Here is a 22,913-nt window from a genome sequence, read left to right as displayed (position 1 = left end):
GTTCTTGAAAATTACTTGATATCACATGGTTTATTTAAAAAATGTTAATTATGAGGAACATCCCGATTAAGGTAGTAGTTACATTGAAATGAATTATGTCATATACGGACATTGTAGTATCTAAAATGGACCTATAAAATATAGGGTAAAAAACATTATTGTTAGTCTCAATATCACGAGTTGACTAGTTGTTGCATTCATTATTAATTAGGAGAAATTAGTCCTTATATCTTTTTAAAGTAGTGTGCAATTTGAATTCCTCTTCTCATAATTCTACTATCATCTTCAACTTGAAATATTATGGGGCTTCCCTACGTAATCCAAGTGATCGAACGTCGTATTCATTAGCATTTCATCTCAAAATCTTACACGAGATCTTTGTTAGGAATCTTTAAAATTTACTTGTATAAACGTAAGTAGTTTTTTTTATAATGATTTCATAAATGAACTCAACGGAATTGTGGCACTTTTCCTGAAAAGCCCTAAATTTCATATCCCCAACATAAGATAATGAAATTATGATAAAGTTTGAGAAATTTCTAGGACTATTTTTGTTATATCCTTTATTTAAAGCAACAAAATCAAATTATCAAATGGGTCAAGAAAGCCCAGACCAGGGGGTGGAATTGGGCCACAAAATTGAAAATTAAAGCAAATATGGACCAATATTTTGGCACTTTCGACTATTAGATGTGACTAATTCATTTATTAGGTGTAAGATCCACAAAACCAACAAATCATCATGATATATATCAAAAGAAGATGAATATGAATTTTGTCCTCAAATATCACAAGTGAAAGTAGTGAATTTTGTCCTCAAATATCATTTATTAGGCTATATGTTCACATTATACAGAGTAATGAATCTTGGTGTAAGTAGTGAACTTGCTATATACACAAGAAGATTGAATGCACACTTTGGTTTAGGGAATATCAACCTGCTATATATCATAAGTTTGAAGGTAAGTATCAATGTGTAATGTTGCTCTATTTCACTCGGGCCTGCGCAGTTTGACACATAATGATACCTCCTTGTAGGACTGAACCTTCTCCTTAGCTGCCCGTGATGGCCTCAAGAGAAGCTGCTGAGGCTGAAACCTAGGGCCTGACCCGTCTTTCCTGCTTTCGTTTTCCACTAATGCAGTCTCAGATGTTGATCTCTGTTCTCTGACAGAATCCTTGGCCATTTGAGATACAGAAACTCTAGCCTCCTTTGTTTCTAAGAAATCCTCACCATGTTCTACTTCTGCAGCATTGAATCTAGCAGATTGCCTTCGCCGAATTTTCCTGTGGTTGCAATACTCGAAGGAGTAGGTGAAAGAATGAGGTTACCACAATTTGAAAAAAAGGAAGAAAAGGAAAGTTTATTGTGCCACTGTGTGTTTCTAGTTTCACAGAGGCATTGTAGAAGTAGAACCTCTTATTTTCTGCCTTGTCCTTATACTTAACTGGTCCAGACTCAGAGGAGAATACACCTATCACAAACCAACGAGAAACACTTCAGAGAAAGATTGGCATTGGAATTTAACCAAGCATATCAGGCATAATTTTCTCACCAGTTTTTTGTGAATCCATTTTGGTTTCATGAGGCTTCTGATCATCTGTATCTCCTTTTGAGGACTCAATTGTGATCCCCTTCACATATATATAGAAGATTACAGCAGTCAGCAGACCATGTTGAGGGTCAAAACTTGATTGGAAAAAAAGTTTTCATGTCTAACCACATATAATACACATGAGAAAGACTCATATGGACTTTTTAAAAGTGCAACCTATACCTCAACATCAACAACAGCATCTCCCAATGGTGTTGTCTTTTCCCTTCCCTGTGTAACAATGGACATTACACAAGATGGTAAGACAATAAGACAATTTGCTATAATCAGGCTGATAGATAACCTACAGACCTCAAGATCAACTTTGAGAAGACCAGCTTTGCACCCAAGCACATGCTGTAACATTTTCAACTGAAATAAAAGGAACGCGCAGAATGTGAGCTTCAGGACAAAATACGTAGCACCAACCAAGCAAACTAAATGTAAACACACATCAAGTAAGTTTCCATGGACATACCTTATCTTTACCTGAATTAATTTCCTGAAATCCAGTTTAGAAATAAATATCAACAGTATGCAACAGAAGAACTTCAGAGAAATCAAAGAGTGACATATATAGATTTCATAAAAGCACCACAAGTATTTGAGCATTGTAAGTTGCCAGATGTTGATTCTGTTCCTGCATTTTGAGCAGATTTACTCTCAATCTGTCAGACTCGACTCCATTCTGTTCAATGATTTCGCTATCACGGTAATGTCAAGGAAACAACGAAAACGAACCTAATCAAATCCAAAGCAATGAGTATCTCGAAACATACAACAGTATTGACACCATAAAGGGATACTTCCTCTGTGCTATCATCTTCACCAAAGCCATATTATCCTAAAACAACAAAGAATAAATCTAGAATAAGACAATGACGAGTGATGAAAAGCAATCACGAGATAACCAAACTGACTTGCAAACAGTGTTACCTTATGTAGCTTGTGAATGTACTCTTTAATATTCGTCTCTGTAGATTGAGATTTCTCCTGAACCAACAGCCTTTGATTTTGTGGCTGGTTACTGATGTCTGCAAGCTTCCTCCTACCCACATTTTGAGTGTCCTTCGCTTTATCTGGAAACATGTTTGAACATCGCAATGAATTAGCAATCAACTCAAAAACAATTTACCTCGTAAACATGATTTCACCTGCTATACACACAAAACAGCAAATATTATCACAATTCAAAGTGAAATGAAAAAAAATAAGTAAAGCAGACTGCGATTCTACAAGCCAAACAGATACTATGATTTTGTGACTATGTGAAATTAACAAGGTATGATTGCCTAATCCAATTAGTCACTAAACACAAAAGAAATTGTTGGTTTCGTACAATTTGAGATCCAACTATGGTTATCGGCATCATTCAACAACGCTTCATAAGCAGAATTCTGCATTAAACCCTAGAAATCCTTGTATTTGCGCATAGTAAGAAAAAACAGAGTTACAAAACCGAAAAGTAATGTTGATTTCAATAATTACCTTTGGTAACTGCAGCATTCTGCGCATTCAGAATGTGAAAACCTTCCGGCTTCGGCATCACTCATCAAACAGCACCTCTCTCTCTCTCTCTCCGAGAAATGTTTGTTTGAACTTTCGCTTTCTATATTTATACTGTATGTATGTATGTATACTATTACAGGTTTCGTTTTGCGAGGGAAAATACCCCGTACAAGAAGAAGGAAACTCCGAGGCAAATGCCGAGCCTCCGTAATGGGCTTCAAATTTAATAATTGGCAGGCCCACTAAAGTCTGCACCAACCCTTATAAAGATATGGGCCCAAATATTGACTTAAATTGAGTTAATATGTATCTTAAACTTCAAAATAGTTAATTAAATAAAAAAATGAGTTTGGTGTAATTATCCTACTATAGTATATAATTTTAATTTTCAGTATAGATTGGACCACGAAATAAGAAAAGTCATACCAACATTAATATGATTCAGTTTTGGTTGGATCAAAAAGTACAATTAAAGATGAAGAAAATAAATCTAATCTATAATAATGTTTGTAAGTGTTTTGTGTGTACAATTAAATGCACCATGAATTCTCAAAAGGTGATATATAAAATGTTTTCCAACACTAGTTAGTGAAATACGCCCTCCGTCCCAGATAATTTGTCTCATTTTTCCATTTCGATCCATCCCACATAGTTTATCTCATTTCATTTTTTACCATTTTTTGTAGTGTGTCACATATTCCACTAACTCATTCATACTCACATTTATTATGAAACTAATACTCATGTAAAAGTATGACTCACATTTCACTAACTTTTTCAACTCAATTTTCATTATATTTTTTAAAATCTGTGTCCTGTGTTCGGTCAAAATGAGATAAACTATCTGGGATGGGATGAAGGGAGTATACCATCATTGTCTTATCAAGAAATTAATAAATCCTCGTTGTAATTAGTGGTCCCAAAAGGTAAAAGTCTTCTTGATTTCCTCATCCTCTCTCAAGTCATTTTCACTACAAAAGGTGAGGTTAAAAAACTACTCCATTTACATTAAAGATTCTCATACTCTCTTGAATTCCTTGTTTAATTTCAATGTCATGTTATCCTCAGTTTGTTTTACTATTGCAAAACAACTATCTTTACCCATAAAAAGAATAATGATGAGGTTCAATTAATTATTTCAATACATAGGTCAAACTTGAGATGACTTTTTCTAAAGAAAATGTATCTGCAAAAGAATCTTGTTTAATGTTCACTACTAAATTCCAAAAACTTTACTTCATGAGGTGAGAGAAACACTTAATTAAAGCATTGAAAAGAGAGAAATTGAAAATGGTTCCACTATTCATTTATTTCATCTATATTTTGAGAAACGGCTCTTTTCATTGGAGAAACCAGCTGCAGTCACTCACACTGACAATGCTGTAAATCCATACAAATGAAATTATTTTTTACTCCCTATATTTATATACTATAATCAATTAATTGTAAATTGTGTCTGTGTTGAGAAGGTATTGAGAGACTCACTCTCTCTCTCTAACCCTCTCCAGCCTCCACAACCACCGTGTCCAAGAGCTCTGCTTCAATCACCATTTCTGCTTTTTTTCCTTTAATTAGACACAATTATTTTATGCTTCATTCATCTCTAGATGCAAACACGCACCTCTTCATTGTTTACAGACAAAACACAGCAGAAAAAATCACTTATTCTTAATTAATTATCGTCTGCTTCTTCCAATCCCAAAGATGCTGCTTCCTCTCACCTACATTCCCTTGCTGCTGTTGCTGCTATGTCTCATTTGCTCTTCCTATGTTGAAGCTGCCACTTCCTTCAATCTCACCCTCTCTCATCAGCACCCCCACCCTGATTTTGTAGCTCTACAAGTCAGAAGGTAAAACACACACACACTTGGATACGTGCACTTTACAGACATTTCTATGCTGTATTTCTTGGAAGATCTGTTGGAAATCATGCCCATTTCATTGTTTTTGACATTATCGCTGTTTAAATTGGAAAGAATGGATTTTTTCAATCTGGGCTTTGTATAGCATATGGGTTGATGTAGTTGGTATCATTAGACCTAAATTTCTGCATCTGGGATTTGGTTTTTGTTTCTACATTGCTTGTGGATTTATTGATTCTGAGAGGCATAATCTCGATTCTAATTCTTTTTCATCATTTCAAGATCTATGATTCACCCGAATTTGGTTTTCTTGTTTTCTGGCAGTTTTCCCCTGTTTACCCTTTTATTTACTGTGATGTTTCTTGCCTGGATTTGATGTTTTCTGCTTCTGCCAATTGAATAGTATTTTTCACATTCAATGAATTTCTGAGCATCACTCTTTCTCCATTTAATGCTCATCTACATTTTAGCCTGTTTGTTGAAGCTTATATGCTAGGTTACCTAAAGAGATTAATAAGCATAGGTTTTATCTCACATTGTGCTGAATTTGATCGTAGGAGTGTGAATGAATCCCTATCGAAACGCCGCCAGATTCTTGAAACACCCTTGAATAGTAAGGCACAGTCACAATGCCTGACCGGGAACCCCATAGACGACTGCTGGCGATGCGACTCTAACTGGGGAAACAACCGGCAGCGCCTGGCTGACTGTGCTATTGGGTTCGGCCAGGGTGCGATGGGAGGCAAAGGGGGTCGTTTCTATGAGGTGACGGACTCCTCTGATCACGACACAGTCAGTCCGGCCCCTGGCACCCTTCGTTATGCTGTCATCCAAGACGAGCCCCTTTGGATCACCTTCAAGTATAACATGGTCATCAAGCTCAAGCACGAGCTGATTGTCAACAACTACAAGACCATAGATGGGCGTGGTGCCAATGTGCAGATCACGGGGAATGGATGCATCACGTTGCAGTATGTGAGCAATGTCATCATCCACAACGTGCACATTTACAACTGTAAACCTTCTGGGAACACTGATATTAGGTCGAGCCCCACGCATGTTGGCCACAGGGGGAAGTCGGATGGTGATGCCATATCCATCTTTGGTTCGAGGAACATATGGATCGATCATTGCACGCTGTCACATTGCACCGATGGATTGGTGGATATCATCATGGGATCTACGGCTATTACTGTGTCAAATAACTATTTCTCTGATCATAATGAGGTTATGCTGCTCGGGCATGATGACAAGTACTTGCCCGACTCGGGAATGCAGGTTGGTTCTTGTGGGAAAGGCGACGTTTTGATCTGTCCCATTTTGAATTCTTGATGTGAAACTGATGGCTGAGGTTTGTTTGTTGTGATTATGATGAAATGTAGGTCACAATAGCCTTGAACAGGTTCGGTGAGGGGCTCGTGCAGAGGATGCCAAGAATAAGGAGGGGCTACGTCCATGTGGTGAACAACGACTATTTTCAGTGGAAAATGTACGCGATAGGAGGGAGTGCTAGCCCGACTGTCAATAGTGAGGAAAACCGCTTCACTGCACCAGCTGATCCAAGTGCGAAAGAGGTACAACGCTGCTCACTTTATTCGTTGAATTTGTTGTGTGCACTTCTCATAGCCAAAAACACATATTTCCTACTTGTGATGCAAATTTGAACATATGCATACTAACTACATTGTGTGTCTGTTAGGTGACAAGACATGAGGATACGAGTGAAGGGGGTTGGGCCGACTGGAATTGGAGGACGGATGGGGACTTGATGGTGAACGGTGCTTTCTTTGTGTCATCTGGTGAAGGGGCTACGATGCAGTATGCCAAGGCCTCGAGCTTCAACCCTAAATCGGCTAGCCAAATCGAACAACTAACCATGAATGCTGGTGTTCTTGGTGGCACAAGGTACGGTACACACATGAATCTTTCTTCTATGAATCTTTGCATCCCTCACAAAATAGTGTTCAGTTCATATTTCACAAAAGTGTCACTACATTTAGCTTGCACTAACACTATAAAAACACAAAATAAAACAATATATATCTAAATTGGCAATGTGATATGCCTTTGCTTGTAGTAAAACTTCAACTTTTAAGTAATGCTCATTTCTTTACAGCCTTTCACTAGTAAAGAGTGTGTTCCTCTTTTCACATCATGTGGTGTTGGAGAGAATAAATTGGATTTCCTTGGTCACATTTCTTTATGTTTGTTGGTTTAAAAATGTTACTACTAATTAGGAAACATTTTTAGCTAATAGTACTCCAATCTATGTAAAATCATGAAGAAGTTTGAATAAGAAGTAAAATAGTGTCATCATAATATTTAATTAGAAAATATATGAAATACTCATCCTCATGCAATCCAGCCCATAGATGTGGGCCCAGTCTCTTTTCGGGCCCACTTTGCAGCCAGCCTAGTGACAGTGCTTTATCGACTGGTACATTGTCATGTAGACTTTTTGCAGTGTGCTTTTCTGGGTTGTACCTTCAATATCTAATGACCATTTCTAATATTTAATCAAATTACTTTAGTCATAATTAATCTTGAGTTTATGTATACTACTATTTCTAAATAAAATAAAATTTGTGCAATAGTAAGATACATATGTGTGACAAGACATGATTGAATTATAATGCAGGGACAATAGCGTCAGCTCATATGGTGGCGGGTCCACCACCGTGACAGGCGGCGAAAGCGGCGGCGGAGGGTCCAGCGGTGGTGGAGGTGACTATTTTGGGATGATATTTGCGGGCAGCGCCGCCGTAAGAGGGTCATCGCCGCCCACCATTTTGTTTTTATCTTCCCTAATTATTTTAATGTTGTATATTTCCTCCTCCATTGTTAATGGTTTGGTATGATTAAAACCTCATTCATTTTAATATTTGAGGTGCAAGAAAAAAGAAAAAGGAAATCAATTTTTTTTGTGGGGCCCCTTGATTCCTCAATCCAAATGAGTTGTGGAAAGTTGACAAACTTGAATAATCACTTATTTAATTCACCGACTAATAGTCCGACATGTAGGAAATAATGTCTCGAGCACTTAAGGCAATGAATTGAAAAGTGTAATTATAAATGGACATGTTTGAAGATGGGTCTCTCATATAATTGATGGTGAGCCAGTTGGATGATTGTGAAGTTTATTAGGAGTATTTGATTTCTTAAGTTGTCTCAAGTTGTAGTGTTATTTTAGTTAAACTGTACATGACTAAAAAATTATGTGGCATGGAGCCCATGCAACATAGCATGCATGTGCAATTACACTATTCTTACTGAAATTGAATAGCTTTTCATGCATATCTATAACTCCCTAAATCAAAATCTAGTTACTATAAATGACTCGGGATCTGATTTAAAGGATACTTGGTTTGGTTATTGTGGCTAATTTATGGCTCATATATATGATGATTTGCAGCTTATTTGTGATGACAATATATGGAATATTGAAGTCGAAAGTGACAACCAAGCCATGGTCTTTATGCTCAACTCAATAGCGAAGATGAAAGTTGCTTTAGACCTTGTTCAAAATATTTGGGGTATATGTGACAGAAATTACTTTGTGGTACACATATATCTTGAGGTTAATTTGGTTGGAGATTATTTGGCAAGATGGTTGGGTCAGGATACAAGTTTGTATTTGCATGATGAGCCATCAATTGTGGTACGAAATTTGTTATTATTGAGCGATCACTTGAGAATTACATGTGTTCGAGCTAGATAGACTACAATATTTTATTTAAGGACACTGCCTTCTCTTGTGGTAAAAAACAAATCTACAGTTGCACAAAATATCATGAGTAACTAACCACGCGATAGCTGAGGAAATATCCATGACTGATTTTCAATTCCAGTGATGAAAACTAAGTAAACCCATTAGATTTTGCATAAAATGAATATTAGGAATTAGGACAAAGTTAACAAATACTTTTCCATATAAAATAACGTCACCAGTCAAGCTTCTAAAAAACAAAGAGAGGCAATTCTCAAAGCAGTATAACAATCTTTGATCAAAAGCCTCATAGCTTGATTTCTGTCTATTCTTGTACAAAATACAAAAAACCACAAAATAATTATACATTACAAAAACTGATCATTATTTGGGTGGGAAATAAAATGAAATGTTGCAAAGCACAAACAAACACAAGATGACGGCATTTTGTATGAATCAAAGTAGCATACTTACCTCCATTTTTCCCGGCCGTTTTCCTTCCAATCAATTTGTTTTCTATAAGTTGCTCCCACTCTTTGAGAAGTGATAGAATGTCGGGTTGATAGAACTTTGCCATCTGACTGGGGAGATTGTTTTAAAATCCGCAGCTGTATGTTTTTGAATCCCACAAAAAATCACTAAATGACGATCATGTTTTCTTCACCGGTAACTTGAGAAGCAACCTCTTCCAGTTTCTTCCAAGTTAACTCGCGATGCTCTTTAACTTCTCCAGCTTTTGCTTGCTTATCGTCATGCTGCCTCTGGCATTCTTCAAATAGCTCGGGATCCATCTCTAGGAACATTCTCCTGACATTGGAGCTCAAGCCAACGATTGCCTGGTTCCAGTGGCCTCGTATGTTCTTTTCTAGAGCATCAAATATGATTGGTAAAACAATGTGCCGATTTTCTGCAATCAGACTGACTATGTGCTCATTGTTCCACCAGAAAAGAGCCCGTTCAGCTACCTATCAAATGGAAAATCATGCCAGTTAATACCAATGTTTCAAGTATTGTCAACCGTGCAGAGAAGTAAACAATTCGACAAGATTCAGGACTGCATCAGTTATTAATAATGCACATAACGTCCTAAGAAAAGAAGCATTCTCAAAGGGAAGATGTCATTAAGGGAAGTAGATGGTCAAAACACATGTTTCTGAATGTGCCAGTGCAAGAGAATTAGATAAAAGCTATTTCAGAGTACTATATCTCAGCTTTTACCGAAAAGCAATGATTAAGGCAAGTAATCTGACCCTTAACAATGTTATATCAAATCTTGCACTCAGCCAGATAACATAATGCACTCAGCCAGAAAGATTTGATATATATTCATCTCCTAACATTATTTTATAACTCAGCCAGAAATTCTAAATTTGCCTTCCCCCACTCAAATGATACTCTCTTCTTCTTAGTGTGCAATAAAATTCTAACCTTTATATTGCAGCAATAAGATCTAACCAGCAAAAGTAGAAGGTTACTTTCGCCATAGCCTCAAACATAAGCCGGAACTTAAGAATTATAAGCAGCACACAAATTCAATTAGATTTTATAGATGTCCAGTTCAATCCATAGAGAGAGCAAGCAAATCCATTATGAGCATCATGATAACTGATAAGTCACTTATCTCCATCAGTTTTGAATTTCTTGTCCTAATCAAATTAATCAGCCAGCATGTTCCCTGAGATTACATCCACATTGTTTCTTAAACAATACTAACATTCATCCATATTACTAACTTCTAGAAAGTGAGAATATTACTGTAGCGACACAATATGGAGTATATCAAAGAGAACTAAATGAAAGAATCCTTTTCTAAGTAAAGTAAGTAGACAAAGGCAACGAAGGATCCAAGAAAATCATCAGACCTGGAAATGTGAGCTAGTGAGGCTTCGTCCAATTTGTCTAAACAGCGGTACCATGGAGCGCTGGAACTCTGCAGACTGTGTAACCTCCAAAATCTCTTCTAGTTCCCCAAGGAAGAGAACCTCCTTGCCACAGTTCGTGACAGGCCAATACTTCAGTACCCCTCTAATGACAGTATCCGCCAACCGGTAATCCTTCTCGACAAACTGTGTAATACAATAGCACAATTGCTGATGATATGAAGAAATACATTTAGGCTTGTGCAATGGAACAAGTGCCCGTACAAGGAACAGCTTGTGCTCTTCTTTCATTGGCAGTGCAAACCCATTAATTATACTTCCGAGAATCTCCAAAAGCTCACCAATCCCGTTGTACCTCTCGGTCTCAAATATGAACCGATAAAAAATGTTGTTTATCGCATTCCGTATAAAGGGTCTATGAACCATAAATCTCCCATATATGCGGTGAAGAATTGTCTTCAAATACTCTCGTTCCCTCATGTCTTCAGAATCAAACAAATCAAGCAATTTCAGTACGAACGAGTGGTCAAGATACTTCTTCGCAATCTTAGTGTCTGTTTCTGAGGACACCACATACTTTAAAAGCAAATCATACACGAGTTGCAAGTGAGACCAGGAAGGGTCCATGAACATCTCATCTTCCTCAGGATCTCCACCCTCTGAGCCAGTGTTCTCATGTGCAGCCGGTGGCAAGCACCGGAAAATATTCACAGATATCATCTTGATCAGTTCCTCCTGCATCACCTCATTCATTTTACACGATCCGGACTGCATCAAGTCAACAAGTTCTGCCAGGTTTTGCCTCTTGATCTCCTTCTCTCGCACAGACTTCGTTGGGTCAGTGAAATCAAACAGGAAACAACATATTTGAAGTTTCCGGATGAACAGATTGTGCCGGTCAGACATTGGAACATCCCGCAACGTTGGCAAAACCTCTACAGTGCCAGGATTCGGCGGGATGTTGGCAAGGCTCACAGGCTGAGGCGTAGCAGAGGCCAGCCGAGATGCATGATTGACAGTGACACCAGAGGCAGACGACAGTGGTACTGGGGCCTCAATCGCTTCAGATTTCAAGGACCTCCTCTGCCCCCTTTTCATTATCTTGTTCAACATTGTGATCCTCAACCGAAAAAAAGAAACAGAAACTGTCTAAAGCAGCACTACTCCATTTTCCCACCTATACTAAACTTCACATTTTACTTCCTCTTCCAGTAACTTCCATTAGCAAAAGCAATGAAAGCAGATGGTGGTAAAACTCCGGGACCGCATCTAAAACCGATCAATTACTTAAACTAACAGTTAGTAACAGTATAGAAACGCTTCTGCCGTATAAATCAAGTAGAAAAATATGCTCGCTCCTACTCTCTCCGTGCTCGTGCAAAATCGCAAGCAAAAAAAAATCGATACAAACAAAATACCAGATATATACTTGAGAAATCCGAAAATTACAAATCCGCGACCCGATCAGCTCCGTCGAACTTAGCAAGCAGTGTCGCGGAACTGAATCGACGAGTTCGAGAACAAAACGAAGTAATTCTACTCTCTAAAGCAGCAGAAATCTGGAGGCGGGGAGTAGAAATTGAGAAGAAATCGGTTGGATGTAGATGAAGAAATGGATACGATTTGAATCAAGCCACCGCCGACGAGGGAATTTAGGGCTTCTTTTTTGTTTTTCTTTATCTTTATTATTCAATTATTTATTTATGGTTTCTATTAAATTTGATCTTCTGCGAATGCTCAGCCCATGGGCAAAATCGTAATTTCACATTGGTGTATCAGTATATAACAGCCGCACCTTTTTTTTGGCATTTAATTTTCCTTTGCCTTCTGTTTTCTCTATGCAAAAAGAGGAGAAATCCTATGTTTTATGCCAAATAATAACGATAATCTCCACTAAATAATTACATAGAGAAAAGTGTACTTACTATTAACGGCAATATTCTTTGGAGAGAGAGAGAGTAGAGGCATAGAATAAATGAACCAACATAAGATGAGAACTTAATTCAGAATAAAGCATAGATACATACGAGCGCATATATTCTTTAATTACCAAAAGTGTTGCGCGGTTAATAACTTAGTCAAGACAACACTAAGGCAAATTTGATAAGCCTTAAATTTACTAAACTGGTCATATAGTTGCGTAACATAAAATTGCATAGTTAAAATAGAGGTGTCACATTCCAGCTCTTGCCAGTCATCAAATACCTGTACCAAAATAGAAATGTATGTCAGTTATATAATTCCATAGAAAGAATCTATCTCAAAATCTATTTGGCCACTCATACAAAGATACCAAGTTTTTATAATTGGAAAAGTACTCAATAGAGCATAATCAAATGCTAAGTTTTTATAATTGGAAAAGTACTCAATAGAGCATAATCAATTGCGTTAAGGTCTTGAGATTACCTCGATACTCTCACCAGCCACCTTTGCCACTTCCACTACCCCAGGTGCTGGTTGCAGCTTTACCCCATGGATCGGATGGTTCTTCATCCTTAGTAGAATTAGTATTTGTGGATGGAGCTCCCCCCCAGGCACCCGGTGCAGGTTTACTCCACGAATCAGATGGTCCTTCACTTTTAGAAGATGCGCCAGTTTGCACTCCATCAGTAGTTTCTGGTTTGCTCCAGCCTCCTGAAGAATTACTATTTACTGGGGGAGATCCCCAGGAGCTCACTGCTGCTTTCTCCTTCGTATCAGCTGCAGTTGGAGTTCCATCAGTCTTCCAGCCGCTTGTCTCCTTCTTAGCAGGTGGTGTACCCCAGCCGGCTGACACTTCCTTAGCTGGAGCACCAACTGATTCCCAGCCACTGCCTCCAGCATCACTTTGCACAGCATCCTTGTTAGAATCATTAGTCTTGCCCCACCCCCCAGTTTGAGCATTATCTTTTGGTTGGTTCCAGCTCGAACCCCAACTATTTCCACCATTGTTTGAACCCCCACCATCTACCTGCTTCCAACTGCTAGCATTTCCAGTGCTCTTCCACCCTTCACCGCCATTGTTTGAACCCCCACCATCTCCCTGCTTCCAACTGCTAGCATTTCCAGAGCTCTTCCACCCCTCACCACCATTGTTTGAACCCCTACCCCAGCTAGAGGATCTGTCCTGATTTGAATTATCTTCTCTGTTATTCCAGTCACCTCTTCCTCTGCCTCTAAAGCCACCCCTTCCCCGGAACCCCTCTCTGTCAGACCCACCTCTACCACCATATCCTCCCCTATCAGATCCTCCACCTCCATACCTGCCTCGGCCACCTCTACCTCCAAAGTCACCACTATCTGATCCACCTCTACCTCGGAAACCACCACGGTCACCTCTCCCACCCCGACCTCTCCAACCTCCACCTCTACCGCCATCATCTTGATTGTTACGGTCATTAAAGCCACCCCCTGAGTTCCAATTGCCTTTACTACTCCAAGTACCATCCTGGTTCCCACCAGAATCAGATGTACTGTTTTTATTTGACCAGTTGCTTTGACCCCATCCACTAGATGAACCTTCATTACTCTTCCATCCACCAGATGAACTGTCATTTTTCTTCCATCCACCAGATGAACTATCATTATTCTTCCATCCACCAGATGAACTGTCATTATTCTTTGCAACATTCCATGATCCACTTGACCCATCGTTTCCATTGCCTGCAGAACTCTGATTCCAACCACTATTTTCCTCAGAAGCTTTCTGACTTCCCCAGTTAATTTCATTTGGTTTCCCATCCAAGGAAGTGGCTGCAGCATTCCAGGAAGACTTGTTGTTTTCATTTGGCTTCTGTAATTTGTCCCAGCTACTGTCACCACTACCAGCTGCACCAGTTTGCTCAGTTACATTCCAGCCACTGGACTTATTATCCCCTTCAGCATTTGTGCTACCCCACCCCTGCCCACCAACATCCTTATTTGCATTAGATCCTTGATTCCATGCTGATCCTTCACCTTTCCCAGACACATTTTGTTTACCCCATCCATCATTACCCTTACTGCCCTCATCAGGCACAGAATTTCCCCAACCACCTGCTGGGTTGCTGCTCCAACTTGTACTTTTCCCAACATCCTTTGACCCACCAAATTGACATTCTTTACTCCAGCTACTTGACTGATCCTGACCAAAAGATCTTCCCCTCCCATAATTATCCCTTCCTCCACGACCACCACCTCGGCCACTCCTTCCCCCAGAACCACGACCTGAATCAAATGTCTTTGGACTTCCCCAGCCCATTTCTTGGCATGCATCCTCTTTCTTGTCCCATGAGGATCCACCATCTTGCTTGCTCCATGAAGGTGTGCCCTCTGATTTTCCCCATGATGACTTATTGTCCTGCTTCGGCCAAGAAGTTCCACCATCAGCAGAAACAGAACTCGGTTTATTCCAACTGTCATTCTGGCAGTTGTCAGTAACATCATCACCCCCCTTTCCAGTAGCCCAGCCTTTACTCTGAGTTTCTGGCTTATCAGCAGCTGGAACTGCCCAACCAACTGCATCAACATTCGATGTACCGCCTGCATTACCCCATGCACTTGTTTCTGGTTGATCAAGATCTCCACCGATCTGTTTCCCAGATGAAACAGCAGTCTGACCCCAGACCGCTTTACTAGCAGAAGCATCACCTCCGCTGTTCCACTTTTCTGCAGCTTTGCCCCAAGAATCATCTTTTAATGCTTCACCAGAACTGCCTAATTGAGGCTCAACAGCTTTGCCCCAGCCTGTTCCAGTGTTGGTTGCAGCTGCACCCCATGAAGAACTCTGGTTTGGAGTCTCTTTTAATTGCCAAGAAGATTCTTCTGCAACAGATTGAACACATGAGAACATGAATTAAGAGCATTAATATCAAGCAATCACATGCTCCTATTATGCACATTCCATTTAAATTATGACATAAAGTGAAGGAAGCAACCCTCATCTAGAACCAGACTCCTGACAGAAAGAAAACTTTAAAAGGCTAACTCAAGAATGTTACCCCAAAAATGCTGATTGTGAATGAGCACTTAGTGGACCAGCAGAACTAGCCAACATCTAGGCCAGATTTGTAATGAATCTTTTCTCAATATCCAGAAGCATGAATAAATTCCATTTACTTCATTATTTCATATGCTTGCCATTGGTATGTTAGATAAAGTATTGGAGCATGAATAAATTCCATATCTAACATGGTGTTTTTTGTCATCTAACTCACTTATACGGATTTCTCATGCCTAAAAAATTGAATATCTTAAGTTCCATTGAAGAGATGCAGGCCTCTTACTAAGAGTTTAAGTTAGCATTTCAGAATCTGTGACCAAGTTCCAAAAAACAGAAGTTAGCTATGGTATAACACTACAGATACCTTTCTTAGGATTATCTGCAGGATCACTAGAACCAGATTCCTTGGGGATCTGTAAAATTTAGAGCAACATAATTATTCGATAGCAAAATTAATCGCACTTTGTTTTCAAAATAAAGATGAAATACTCCAACTCACAGCCGCATCAGAGGAAGGAACAGAAGACCACGAAGACCTGCTAGGAAATGCCATTGTTATTAGCTTAATGCTAGGAGAAATAACCACAAAGGAACTAAGGATAGGTATAAGTTAGGATATAGAAATAGGAATTAAGGATAGGTATAAGTTAGGCTCTTAACCTTTCCATAGATCCGCCTGCATTCCATTTATTGTCCTCTGTTGACAATGGCGCCGCGTCCATCCAGTCTTTAGAACATATAGGTATTTATGCCACAAATGTGACAAAGAGTACGAAAGGAAAATGTTACAAGAAAGCAGACAATAGACTATGTACAAGTCGTACAGCAACAAAAGAAACTTACCGCTTGAACCATTCTGTCCACCAAGAAAATCAAATGGTTTTACAGACCCAGAATCCTCTCTGTTCAGAAGCAACGTACCAAATTAGGGTAGTTCAATATACGCCAAATACAATAATCGCATAGAGAAACAAAAGAAATCTTTGAAGTTAACAGGAATCTACAGTACCCCTTTGCGATGGCAGGATTCCTTTCGCGAACTTCAGACAAATGCTCGCTTTTCACTAAGAATAGAAGACACTGTCAGATTGTGGATCAGTGTTACAGGCATCAATAAGATGATCCAAGTTTTAGCATCATACCAGTAATAATTTTATGCTTAGAATCCAATTTCACTGTGACATCAGACCGACGAACAGCCAACACTCGACAAATATAACCCTTTAAAGGGCCTACACGGATTCGTAATGACTGGCCAACAGAGAACATCCCATTATCATCACGTGCAACTGCATTGATAACAGTGTGAGCACCGGTTGGACCGATAGCATAAAAACCTTTAATTATAATGCATGCTGAGTAAAGTACAGAGATAAGTTTTCAACATACAGTTGCTTTTGTTATCCTTCTCTTGCAAAGATTTATCAGGAGAAAGGGGAGATTTCGGTGAAGACATCAAATCTGCAAAACCTGAAGGTACTGGCTCACCTTCCTGTAACCAAAAGGCTAGTATAAGTGATGAAGGTAAAGCAGTGAGATTATGCTTCAGCACTATATGTATACAAACCTTTTCATTTGGGTCATCACCAGAAAGATTGACTTTCTCGCATACTTGTGCTTTGATGCATATGTAGCCATTATTCTCCTGTTCACTCTCATCATACAAAAACAGTACCCCTTTATAGATTTTTTTAATAATGCCTTCTCTACCCTGCAATTCATTATGTAATAAGTAAATGCTTACAGAAGCTCATAAAATACCAACAAAGTAGCACTTCAAAATATCTAGTCAGTAAATACTACTAAACCTTCAATGGACCATCCAAAACACGAACTTCATCATTGACTGTTAAAGTATTTGAGTGCTGATCCAACACGGTGAATAATTTTCTGTCAAATGATGCAATTTTCAGCTCACTTTGTTTAACATTGACAACTAGTGGTCCTTCTGAACCTTCTTTTATAACCTGAAACGTAAAGGGGGGAAATAAGACAAAGAGAAGAGTCATCATAGACAAAAGGTTAAGAATTATGCAGAGCAAAAACCTTGACAGTATCATCCTTCTGTGTTTCAATTACAACACCAAAATCCTTCCGACTGCCAAAACAATTGAGTGCAAAGCATGTCAAAGGAGGCACCAGTTAAATCCATCACATTGCATGATAGTAGTCAGAGATGTACCCAAAAAATACAAGGTCGTGCAATTCAAAATCATTTTCGGCATTGGCACTAGAGGATCCCTCTGCTTTTCCACCCCCTTTCCCTTTGTCAGGCTTAATACGCTTGACTTCCTTCTTTTTCTTCTCACCAAAAAGTTGGGTAAGCCACTGTACGTCAGTAGATTCATCCTTCTTTGCTGGCTCAAACTTCAAGAGCTCATCTTCAGTTGGCACTATACCCCAAAAACTCAATGAGTCCATTGCTATCTTTTTGTACAGATAGCCATCCTTCAGCATCATCCCGTCAAGAATTTCAAACGTCATGTTAGCATCGCGGTCTCGCCGAATATTAATAAGAGGACGGAACTCCCTGGACATACGATAAAAAACAAGTCTAAGAAACCAGGAGAAAGATTGAAGATACTTAATATACAAAGAACTGGTGTTTGGTAACTTACTCAAGCTCGCTAGGGGTAATCAGCCTCTGTGCAGGGACGGCTGTCCTTTTAGAAGGAATTCCTCCACCCTACGTTACATGTTAAACACATGAGAAAATACTCACTGTCGATTACACACAGCTCAACTATTCAAGTGTGTATTTTCTTCCACAAATACTGTATGACATACTGAAACAACAAACGAGAAAATTGCACCAAAAAAGGAAGGAGAATTGCATTAACTATCAACAAGAAAGAAAAGAAATTTTTCAAAGATTACAAGGAAAACACAATCAAAGGGAACACAAGAAACTGACATGAGGAAAGTGAAATCTAATTCAGATATTAGGTGCATTACATATATGCATACTATATACACATATAAATAAACATCTACATATATATGGGGGTGTGTGTTTGTGTGTGTCAAAATATGAGAGATGAGCAACACTTCAGGCATATAAAATTTAGCGTAAAAAAAAGACTTACAAATTTTTCAGCCAATGATTTTAGATCTATCCTTGGTATCAGTTGCACAGTGACTTTCTTCCGTTCATCATTCACCGCAACAACCTACAAGCAGGATAGGTGACGTTGCAAAAAATAGCCTAACTTAAAAGATAGCAATATAAACATACAATAGATAGATACTAGATAATAACCAAGTAGACTTAAAGAGTCAATATGGGATAAATTATACCTTTGCCAGATCACCTTTGTATCTCCCGCTCTTCACACGGGCCCACATGTCTTTTGTTATTGCACTAGACTTGCTTCTAACTGATAATAGACGCGAGATTTCGTTAATCGGAACAGCTCTGACTTTACTTAAATATATGGTGGAAAGACCTTTGCATGCCTGTAGTTTTAAGAAGTGTGTCAGATATACAAGCAATTACGTGCATATTAAGATATAATAGTCATTAAGAGTGCATGCATGGCTGACAAATGCTACACTGAACTGATGTAGATAGAAAGCAAGCAAACAAAAAAAACATTTCCCCATGCCAACCCAGCCAATAGGATGGAAACAATTGTAGAAAAGAGCAAGAAGAAACCTCATATATATCTTGCTGCTTGTCAGCTTCCACAATAATAAAACCCTTTACATGATCGAGTGCACATGCAGATACTATCTGCAGCTTATTTTGCAATTGTGTCATGTCCGCAAATTTTTCCATAAGACAGACTGCTGAGTGTCTCTCTCGTCCAACCTAGGCAGAAAAGGTAGCAAAAAAAGAAAAGTAAATATACACGACACAGACACTAATAAGCTCATAAATATTAGCATACTATAATGCAACACCAAACATGACAGCATCTACCATGCATTTGACTTTCCATATCGTTGGATCCTTGGCAGATGGCACATAAATGCTTTCAACGGAAGTTTGCTTATCATGACTATCTTCTGCATATGTAACATAACTACTTCCAGGTTTGTATCTCTCTTCCATCATCCGATCGTACTCTTCCTCGCTCATCACTTCTTCTTTGACTTCAGAATGGTAAGATGCTTTCCCGGGATCATTGTTCACTTTAAACTTAGAGCCAGATACATCTTCAAATGTTTCTGTTTCATGATTTAAGAAAAAAAATCTAAATGAAAAGAGAAACATTCATCCTTAAGGGTGTGTACGCATACAGAACTATACAAGTTGGTGCTACCTACAATATCAGGTCGCAAATACACATCTACATCTCAAACTGATCAATATACAGTGGAACCACATTCACGATGAAATAGAAGTCATTCAAAACTAACATGCATAAATATTAGCACAGCTAAAATTCAATTTCAGCTCAAAAGAACCAAAATCCATTCCTCTTCAGGTAAAAAATCTGAACAACTTAAAATTCAAAATTAAACCTAGAAATCACCTTTAAATTCATCACCCACGCTCCCACAGCCCAATCAGAAAACGAAACACAAAAACCCTAAAAGGACGCCACACTAAGAAACCCACATTTCCGTCGATTCTCCTAAAAAGCACAAAATCAGAGGAAGACAAGCAACTGCAGCACTGAAGGGGCAATCAATAAACAGAAATACATCTCTAATCACATTTTCGAGGGATCAATTACCACTGTCGTAGCCGGAATCATCGCTGAAAACTTCGCTGGAGTCTTCGCTGGAATCCTCCCCTTTGTCGTCCCGGTAGGCGGAGATATCGATGTACTGAGCCACGCCGGGGTACTTCCGTTTCCGCCCGGTCTTGTCATCGTCGGCTGTCCACTTCCTCTTCCCCTTTCCGTCGGAATCAGTTGCCTTCTCCTTCCCTTTAGCTGAAACCATCTGCGTGTGTAGAGAGAGAATTGAGTGTGAGAGAGAGCGATATACGAAAAGGGCCAAACACATTTTATTGGGCGAACCATTCGGGTCGGACCTGATCCGTAATATTGGGCCCAAGAACTCTCAAAGCTCCTCAATTATTCTATACTACTTCTACTTCTTTACCTTATAGGAGTGCTACTTTCAACTTTATTAAATAGTAGTAGTATGTATTAGTAATACTTTTTCCGTTTCATATCTTCACTACTACTTTTAAATAATGAACCATACGTATTCCATCTAAAATTAGTTTTTGATAGTGAACCATAGTATTTACTACTGCTAGAAATAATCTCATAATTTAATCTTAGATTAATAATATTGTGATAATAAATCATAACAATTGAACGATACTTATATAGTACTCCCTCCTAAAATGAAAATTATTTCAATTATGGACATCACGATTTTTAATGAGAAATTGGTAAGTAAGATACATAAGGAGAAAAATGGATATAGTATGAAATAGAGGAGAAAAGGTGGATAAAAGTATGAAAGAGAAACATTTTATTTTTGGAGATGAGACTATTTTTTGAGCATTTTAAATTAGCAAAATGAGACTATTTTTTCGTGGACGGAAGAAATAGTATAAATACTCTATAACAAAATGAGTAAGATTTTCATGCATATTAAAATCATTCAATAATAAGATATCTATAACACAATACGAACAAACACGATTTACAAAAACTTAGTGGGAGTGAGTCTAGATCAAATAGAAAGAGAGTAAATCGACTTTACTGGATTTCCTTACAATTGACAAATTCATGCAAGTTATCGTAACATAATCTTCATAAGTGTAAATATTGCACATGAAGTGGAGATTTGTCTGTCGCATATACAAATAGGAATTGCGAGTTGTCATCACATAAAAAAATTGTGGACACTCGCGTTGCTTGCAAGTTCCTCTGCACCCAACTCGTCAATTTTTCTGAGTTCATCACGACTAAACAAATTAACATCTTTGAGATATTGCTATAATGCTTATTTGCTTAGGGTCTAGTTAGCACTTCATTCCATAGTGATGTCCTAACATTCCAATCTCCATCCTCTAGTTGGTTTGTGTATATTATATATTTTACTAGCCCCCATATGTTAGCTTCGCATATGATTCTATATTTTCAATTTCGAAAGCCTTTTGTTTATTCAACATCAAGCATCATAGACAGTGGCGGATCCAGGTGGGGCCGAGTGGAGTCGGCCGCGGAATCCGGCGGAGGCATCGCAGGAGAGAGGCGGTTGTGGATGGAGATATTTCAGAAGAGGTTTTCTGTTTATTTTCCGGATAAAGAAGATAGTGGAGATGCTGAATATAAAAGCTCTTCTATCGTCATTACTGTTTTCTATTCCTTGTATTTCCGTAGAAAGATATTCATTAAATATCTTTATTAAAAATGGGCTTTGAATATTTTTTTTGTATCAGTTCTCTGAAGTGGAGTATATTAAAAATATCCCCTCATCTAATAATTTCAACTAAGGTTAAATATTTTTTTATATATTGTTAAAAAGTGAAATGCGGAAAATAAAACTCAAGAACTCTTGAAGACTACATTGTTATTGATTTGAATTTTTTTGTTGATACATAGTACATCCCTATTTATAGGACTAGAGAAGTAATGTACCTAGGAACTAAACAATTGGAACTATAACACTATTAATGTTATATTCCTTGAAACTCTAAAGTGACTCTTTCCAATATTCTTGAGACTCAACACTTTCTTTTCCCAATATACTTGGGACACCTAAAGTGATCTTTCCAACACTCCCCCTCAAGTTAAGTATCGAGTTTTTTCGAAACTTAACTTGCATGATCTTCACTTTGATAAATAGTTTATACTCGTATTCAGGAGTTCTTCAATTTTCATTGACAGTTTATACTCGTATCATAGAGTTTCTTCAATTCATCATTGATAGTTTATACTCATATCAAGGAGCTCTTCATCATTGAAAGTTTAAACTCATTTCAAGGAGCTTCTTCAATTTTCTGTTGACAGTTTTAACTCTTGTCATAGAGCTCTTCAATTTTATATTGACATTTTTAACTCGTGTCAAGGAGCTATCTTAGATAGTTTTTGCTCGTATCTAGGAGCCAATTCATTTTTTTTCTGACTGACAGTTTTTACTCGTGTCGAGGAGCTTTCTTTCTGACTGACAGTTTTTACTCTTGTCGAGGAGCTTATTCAGACAATTTTAACTCTTGTCGAGGAGCTCATTCGGACAGTTTTGACTCGTGTCGAGGAGCTTTTTTCTGACTGACAGTTTTTACTCGTGTCGAGGAGCTAATTCTGATAGTTTTTGCTCATATCGAGGAGCTCGTTCAGACAGTTTTGGCTCATGTCGAGGAGCTCGTTCAGACAGTTTTGGCTCATGTCGAGGAGCTTTTTTTTTTTTTTTACCATTCCTCGGCCCATTCCAGCTCAAACTATGAGCCCATTTTTCATTTCTTTTTTTCCTTCTTGAGCCCAATAACAC

The 22,913-nt window shown here is 38.4% G+C and overlaps 4 protein-coding genes across 5 annotated transcripts; 1 reads left to right on the top strand and 3 right to left on the bottom strand.

Moving 5' to 3' along the window:
- Window positions 1-795: 795 nt before the first annotated feature.
- Window positions 796-3,214, bottom strand: LOC121780591 (SHUGOSHIN 2-like). Its single transcript, XM_042178199.1, has 10 exons — window positions 3,084-3,214; window positions 2,532-2,674; window positions 2,402-2,439; window positions 2,191-2,299; window positions 2,074-2,097; window positions 1,908-1,967; window positions 1,779-1,826; window positions 1,557-1,635; window positions 1,418-1,475; window positions 796-1,287 (listed from the first exon to the last, which is right to left on the bottom strand). The coding sequence occupies exons 1-10, from the start codon at window positions 3,139-3,141 to the stop codon at window positions 993-995; spliced, it is 912 nt and encodes a 303-aa protein (XP_042034133.1). The 5' UTR covers window positions 3,142-3,214; the 3' UTR covers window positions 796-992.
- A 1,251-nt stretch (window positions 3,215-4,465) lies between these two features.
- LOC121782220 (probable pectate lyase 13) lies at window positions 4,466-7,886 on the top strand. Of its 2 annotated transcripts, XM_042179961.1 has the most exons (6): window positions 4,466-4,954; window positions 5,524-6,244; window positions 6,349-6,540; window positions 6,666-6,871; window positions 7,605-7,627; window positions 7,685-7,886. In XM_042179961.1, exons 1-6 carry the CDS (start codon window positions 4,809-4,811, stop codon window positions 7,822-7,824), a joined length of 1,428 nt encoding a protein of 475 aa, XP_042035895.1. In that variant the 5' UTR covers window positions 4,466-4,808; the 3' UTR covers window positions 7,825-7,886. The 2 variants fall into 2 exon arrangements, with proteins under 2 accessions (XP_042035895.1, XP_042035894.1); XM_042179960.1 differs by having other exon boundaries at window positions 4,469-4,954; window positions 7,605-7,886.
- Window positions 7,887-8,866: 980 nt separating this feature from the next.
- On the bottom strand, window positions 8,867-12,245 carry LOC121782221 (serine/threonine protein phosphatase 2A 57 kDa regulatory subunit B' beta isoform-like). The gene is made up of 2 exons (XM_042179962.1): window positions 10,535-12,245; window positions 8,867-9,637 (listed from the first exon to the last, which is right to left on the bottom strand). Exons 1-2 carry the CDS (start codon window positions 11,663-11,665, stop codon window positions 9,311-9,313), a joined length of 1,458 nt encoding a protein of 485 aa, XP_042035896.1. The 5' UTR covers window positions 11,666-12,245; the 3' UTR covers window positions 8,867-9,310.
- A 279-nt stretch (window positions 12,246-12,524) lies between these two features.
- LOC121782218 (protein RNA-directed DNA methylation 3-like) lies at window positions 12,525-20,452 on the bottom strand. The gene is made up of 19 exons (XM_042179959.1): window positions 20,195-20,452; window positions 19,435-19,682; window positions 19,168-19,323; window positions 18,810-18,968; window positions 18,599-18,682; window positions 18,131-18,198; window positions 17,695-18,042; window positions 17,559-17,610; window positions 17,321-17,479; window positions 17,080-17,223; window positions 16,902-17,004; window positions 16,655-16,801; window positions 16,522-16,576; window positions 16,356-16,414; window positions 16,173-16,239; window positions 16,012-16,048; window positions 15,877-15,925; window positions 12,959-15,334; window positions 12,525-12,757 (listed from the first exon to the last, which is right to left on the bottom strand). Exons 1-18 carry the CDS (start codon window positions 20,403-20,405, stop codon window positions 12,969-12,971), a joined length of 4,512 nt encoding a protein of 1,503 aa, XP_042035893.1. The 5' UTR covers window positions 20,406-20,452; the 3' UTR covers window positions 12,525-12,757; window positions 12,959-12,968.
- Between the last annotated feature and the right edge of the window lie 2,461 nt (window positions 20,453-22,913).

The sequence above is a fragment of the Salvia splendens genome, chromosome 20 (assembly GCF_004379255.2).
Source record: "Salvia splendens isolate huo1 chromosome 20, SspV2, whole genome shotgun sequence".
NCBI classification, from domain to species: domain Eukaryota; kingdom Viridiplantae; phylum Streptophyta; class Magnoliopsida; order Lamiales; family Lamiaceae; genus Salvia; species Salvia splendens.
The sequence above is the reverse complement of the archived record's forward strand: the minus strand, read 5'-3'. Positions and strand labels throughout refer to the sequence as shown.